General features: G+C 34.9%; 1 protein-coding gene across 1 annotated transcript; it reads right to left on the reverse strand.

Moving 5' to 3' along the window:
- Positions 1-3,033: 3,033 nt before the first annotated feature.
- LOC141641117 (protein FAR-RED IMPAIRED RESPONSE 1-like) lies at positions 3,034-4,128 on the reverse strand. Its single transcript, XM_074449794.1, has one exon. The coding sequence runs from the start codon at positions 4,126-4,128 to the stop codon at positions 3,034-3,036; it is 1,095 nt and encodes a 364-aa protein (XP_074305895.1).
- Between the last annotated feature and the right edge of the window lie 2,250 nt (positions 4,129-6,378).

Below are 6,378 nucleotides of genomic sequence, written 5' to 3' on the forward strand. Positions count from 1 at the left end.
TTGGGGATGAGAAGATAGAATATAGAAGATGAGGTAGTTGGAAAGAAAGAGAAGAGTACCGATGATATTGGTGTCCCTGACAACAATGAGACTATTAGGGTTAAGAAGAGAACAATGGAGGTAGGTTGTACAGAAGGGAATATTATACCAGATGGCTATGATGCTTCTGAGAAGAATGAGAACATGACAGATGTGAGTAATACAAACGACAAGAGTATAAATGAGCATAATCTGGTTGACAGTGGTGACACTACCAAGGGCGAAGTCATCAACAATGAAAATGTTCATGAACATAAAAGAAGTCAACCAGAGTCTCTGAGCATCCTTGCAAATCGTAATTTACTAAGCACAGATACATGCATTATTACTCCTCTTACTAAGTTTCAGAATTGCATTGCTGATTTTGTGTCGTATAGTAGAGGAAAACATACCGATTTAGCCAGGTATATATATATATATATATATATCTACTAATGTACAATATTTAAATTTAAAATGTTCTGTATCCTGTTTTGAGTTAACACTGGTAGTCCTAAACTAGTGAACTTCTTGTCCATGTGGGTGAAATTTCTCTTCGGCGTATTGAAATGGCAACACTATGACAATCTAAATATTTAACGAGTGATGTGATCGATTGTTGGGCAAAACTTTTGAATGCCAAGGAATCTAGAAGAAACTCTTCCGAGCCTTATCGATTTTTTTTTCACCACAACAAATGTGTCGTAAGTCAAATATTTATATAAACTTATTTCAACAAGTAAATTTTGTAATGTTTTTTCCCTTGATTAACATCAAAAACTTTACTTGTCTTGCATACAGATGATGCTTCATGGATAACTGGACACTGTTGAAAATTTTATCGTGATTAAGGATATAATGAAAGAAGAGTTTACCCAATTCTTAGTTAACCCAGATAGAATTGATTTGGTTAGCATTGACAATATACACTCTTTCTGCATGTTATATTTAATTTGCTTGTTGCCTACTTAAATCTTTTAAAATCTACAGTTCTTCTTCCCAGTTATATATAAAAGGCATTACCATTTACTAGTCATTGACAGCAACAAGTATAAGTTCATCATCATTGATAATGTGCATCGTGACGGAAAACCAGAAGAATTTTTCCACGATAGACCACTGTGTTTTGTAAGATTCTATGCTCTCTTTTGCTTAACAAAGACTACATACTGTTCTTATTCATTATTGTGAATGTACAATGACTTTACATAGAGTGTACCTTCCCCAAAAATTTTGTGTCTGTCTTAATTTTCTTATTTTTGTGATATTGTACCTCATAATTATTAGTGTCCTAATGTTTTCTTGCCCCCCTTCTCCGCCAGCGTAATGTTCTAGCAGAATACTTAAAAGACATCGGTGTTTCAAAGGTAAAAGTTGATCGCATTTAAAAACTGCATCCTATTCTTGCAAAGATGAAGTGGAGAAACAACACTAACAAGACTGATTGTGGTGTTTACGTTATGAAACATATGGAGACATTTAAGGGTAATCTAAATTGGACCTGTGGGCTTAAAAAAGGCGATGTGAGTTTCAGAAGTAATACAATTATTCTTAATACATAATTCAGTACACATTTGTACATGTTCTAACCCCTTGTTTTCTTTATTTTGCTAGGATGCTCCCCTACTGATTCTGCGGAAGAAATACATTTCATATATGATTTCAACAGAAGGCAATGTATGTTTTGATGCTGTACTAAAGAAGGCAATGGATTTCCATTCAAACCCACTGCCATGGGAAGAATATGATGATGAAGATGAGGAAGATCTTTGAATTGAAGTCAGTAAAAACTTTTTTTAGTTTCGTTTGTGACATGTGTGTGAGTAATGTAACATATATTGAGGAAGTTGCGAGTCGTACAACCTGAAGTTTGAAAAAATTTTAATTCAAGAGAATGTTATATTCCGGAAACAAATTTCAATAAAGTTTATTATGTTCTTGCTGAACAACAATAATGTTTATTGTGCAAAACGCCTTAAAATTATTGTACTCTGGGAAAACAATTCTAATCAAGTTGATGATGTCCCTGCAGAACAACAATAATGAACCTTTAGTACAAATGTAATATACTTTGGCTATAAGAGTAATGTACTTTGGCTATAAGAGTAATGTACATACAAGCCTTTAAGAATGTTCCTTGCAGAACAACAATAATGAACCTTTAATACAAATGTAATATACTTTGGCTATAAGAGTAATGTATTATGGCTATAAGAGTAATGTACATACAAGCCTTTAAGAATGTTCCTTGCAAAACAACAATAATGATCCTTTAATACAAATATAATATAATTTCCCTATAAGAGTAATGTACTTTGGCAGTAAAATCGAATTGTGCATACAAGCCTTTAAGAATGTTCTCGTAGTGTATATTATGGATGTCTATCCTTGAATGAAAAATTTGCACCTTCCACTTCGTTATCAGATTCATCTTCTTCATCGTCGTCCTCCACATCATCAGATTCATCTCCTTCATCGTCGTCATCTTCATGGTAGTATTTGGTGAATATGCAACAAAATGTAAATTAAATATCAGATTTTATAAGGAGAAAATGGCCAAAATGAACAACTAAATTGATAATAAATTTAATGTTAACCAAATATACATTCTTTGAAATTCTCATCTCAGTGCCTTGAACAACCATAATGTTCATTGCACAAAGAGCTTATGTGCCTCCATATAAGATTGATGATTTTGGAAGGTAAACACTATGCGCTATGCTTGTATAATTTAATAATTATTTAACATTAATGTAATATGCTTTAACAAGAAACCAAATTATACATACCTGTTAGATAGTTTGTTTCTTTGCAAGTCCTAGAGTTGTGTCCTTGGCGGCCACATGTTTTGCAGTACCTCTTCTCTTTTCCTCTCTTCTTTAGGGCTTTTAACATTTGTGATTCAATTCTCTTACCCTTGGTCCTACCCTTGTTTTTATATTTTTTAGGAACATGAATCACCAACTTCTGAGGTATTTTGCAGCCCACGTACTTTTCTATTTCTTTCATCTTGTCTTACTTCTTTGCTGGTACACTTCTGTTACTAATCATATCCAATCTAATATCTCTCAGTGTTTCAATCAAAAGCTTCATGTCATTATCATCACACTCAGCTACGCTGACACAAGAATAAACCTCTTGCCACAGCTCAGTACTCAAACTTTTCCGGTCAGAAAACTTTTGAGAGACATCTATCAGTTTGCCATCTTTATCAAAGACAGGCTTACTCATTGCAGCTTTTGTCCATCTTTGCATTATGTACCGTTCTGGTATTTTCTGAAAATCTTGGTTGTGTAGAATCCAAAGGCAGTGCCTGCACAACAAGCCCATTCTCTGAAACATAGAACAGGAACAAGTAATCTCCATGTTATCTGGTGAATATGCTATGTTCCATGACTTATTTGGCATCTGCAAGTCTGTTAGAATATATATTTTTGTCTCATCAATCTTCTCCACATCTTTAAAACGGAAATCAGACAAAGCTGCAACCAATTCTGTTTGGAAGTCTTTGAAAATGTTGTGCGAATACATTTCAAAAGCATGGACTTCAAGGTTTGACTTTATTTTCCGTGGGATTTCAGAGTGTTTGTTGTCACTGTTCAATTTGGACTGCTTGTGTCTTTGTGCTTCCAAGGCACTCTCATAGCACACCCAAAACTCAATAAGGGTCAAATGAGGTGTGAGGAACCTGTCAAAGAAACTGTTTTCACTCTCAGACCTAGAAGTAACCCTCATCAAGCCAGACATTGAAACATCTTTAAAATAGGCAGGGATCCACTGTTCCCTGAGATCGTACAAATCTGAAAACCACTCGTGTTCTACAAGTTGATAATCAGTCATTATCTTCCCCCATTGTTCTTCGAATTCATTAGGCTCAAGTTGGTTGTTCCAAACACACCTATTGAGCCTGGTCTTAAAATCCTCATCTTGAAACAGTTGATAACTGACTTTCTCTCTTAGTTTCTTCATTATGTGCCACATGCACACACATCTGTGTGTTGACTCCTTAAACACTTCCGGACTACCGACTTCATTGATTTGTCCCGATCGGTAATTATAATTCTCGGTTGGCACCCGCCCATTGCTTCCAAAAATGTCTTGAACAGCCATGTATAACACTCAATACTTTCATCACCTATCAACCCAGCTCCAAACGTTATGCACCTTTTGTGGTGATCAACTCCTGTGAAAGGCACAAACACCATATCGTACTTGTTTGTTCCATATGTAGCATCTCTTTGATAAAACCTCACCGAACAAAGATGTAGTTCTTTATGCGGATCGGATCCGCCCAAAACACTCCAAATGTGGCACTTGTTTTCATCTACTATAAAATCAAAGTAAAATGAACTGCATGTGTCGTTTCTCCCAATAAGATTTTCAACAAACATTTGTGCATCAAAATTACCAATGTAGGTTTTTATGTCCCCGACAAAGTTTTTGAAATCAACCTCGATAGCCCCAATCTTTCGTAACCTCCACACAGCTCCTTCCAGCCTCTATAGGCTTTCACACCACCTAGTTTTAGCACCTTTACCTTTGTGACAAATTTCTTATGTACCTCTGTCATTTTTCGGTTTCCTTTCAAGAATATTGTAGATTCAGGCGAAGCAAGTGGATGGTTATGCGCTTCATCGAATCTGGTAACAATATAAGTTCCATTTTCTTGGTATTTAAACCGCACTAATGCACGACAGTCAATTCTTGTAATCGGCCTCACACGGCTTATGTCCATCACATCGATTCGCATCATTCTCGTGATATCGATGACGATGCTCATCCTCTTCCTTTTCCTACTTTCCTTTACACCTTGCCTATTGCAGACAACATTCCTTAATGCAAAACTGTTTGGTAACTCATTGCCTTTAATCCTTTTTGTTGTTGCAAGTCTTGGCGTAAACCCACAGATTGTACAATATTCTTTGTAGAATAACTCTGCTGATTCTAGCGTTTGAATACTTGTCCTACTTTAGGTTTCTTTTCCTCTGGACGAGAATGGAATGTCTTGGAGTGCATTTAATGTTTCAATTCTTGTCCTTGGTGTTTTAAAGCTGTTTTTTGTAGAAGAAGACGTAGTTGCATCACTTGTACTCATTGTCCGGTTCAACAAAAGAGTTAAGTAAGTAAGTATATTGAATATTATTGCATCAATAATGCAAGAATCCAATTCTAATATGCTCTACAAAGATTGGCAATTTATTTCGTACAAATAAAGGTTCATATATAATGTATTCCTGCGAATGTCCATTATCATGCCTTTAAAGGAACATTTATTTTACTGCTAATGTTCATAGGAAATATTGTTGTCCATTTTGATAAAGCATATATATAGTGTATTGAATGCTAATGACATTAAACAAAGAAATAGTCATAATATTATTTCATTAATATTAGAAAAATATTTACAAAAGCCATTTCACGCTTTCAAAATGGTAAAGCCTACTAAGGCTTATACTGAAAAAAAAAACACAAGATAATACCTAATAACAATAAACACAAGATAACACAACATATTTCTAAACTAATCTAACAAATGAGTCATAATAACCCTCATCCCAGTTTGTTCCTCAATTTCATATTCTTCTTCTCTTTGCTTTAAAAATTGTCGTTCTTGTCTTTTGTGATGTCTAATTATTTCTGCACGACTAGACATAGTCGTGCGGATCTGAAATCTTTCAAGGAGCCGATAATTCTTTGTGATAGTTATTACACCATTTTCATTTCCGTGAACCGCGCCTCGGTAATAATCCCTCTCCTTTACCTCTGGCTCCGTCCCTATAAGGAACCACTTTGACCAGCCCTTGCACACCATGGCCATGTTTCTCTTTTCCTCCCTCCCAAGTCGATTAAAAAAAATCCGGAGGAATGCCTCATTAGTAAGGAAAGGATGTAAAGGACGACTGTGAGATGGTACATCCATCTCCATAAAACCAGTTTGAAGAAAACTGGCTTACTTTCCATTCCCTATAATGGTCCGTGAAATTTTGTTTGTAAGCATCATTCTTGTAGGGAACTATCGTGCATTCTGAGTAGTCCATTGTTTTTTTTTAAAGAAAATTAAGTACTTTTCTGAAGAGATTAAAAGTTTTGGTTATTGGAAAAGGTTTTAGAAATGAAGGTAGGATGAAAAAGTGGTTGTGTACTCTTGGGTTTATATAGTGGATTAATTGAGTATAAGAGATTAAATTCTGTTAACAGTTGTGTCTTTTCAACTGCCACAAACATAATCATGGTAATTAATAAATTGGGTGAAGTTATCTATGTTACTTAAATCTCTTGCATAAAACAGTATATGCACACTATAAAAATACGTAATGGACATTTGAATTAAACTGAAAGCACATTTATTTTCCAAATAAT

The sequence above is a fragment of the Silene latifolia genome, chromosome 2 (assembly GCF_048544455.1).
Source record: "Silene latifolia isolate original U9 population chromosome 2, ASM4854445v1, whole genome shotgun sequence".
Taxonomy (NCBI): Eukaryota; Viridiplantae; Streptophyta; class Magnoliopsida; order Caryophyllales; family Caryophyllaceae; genus Silene; species Silene latifolia.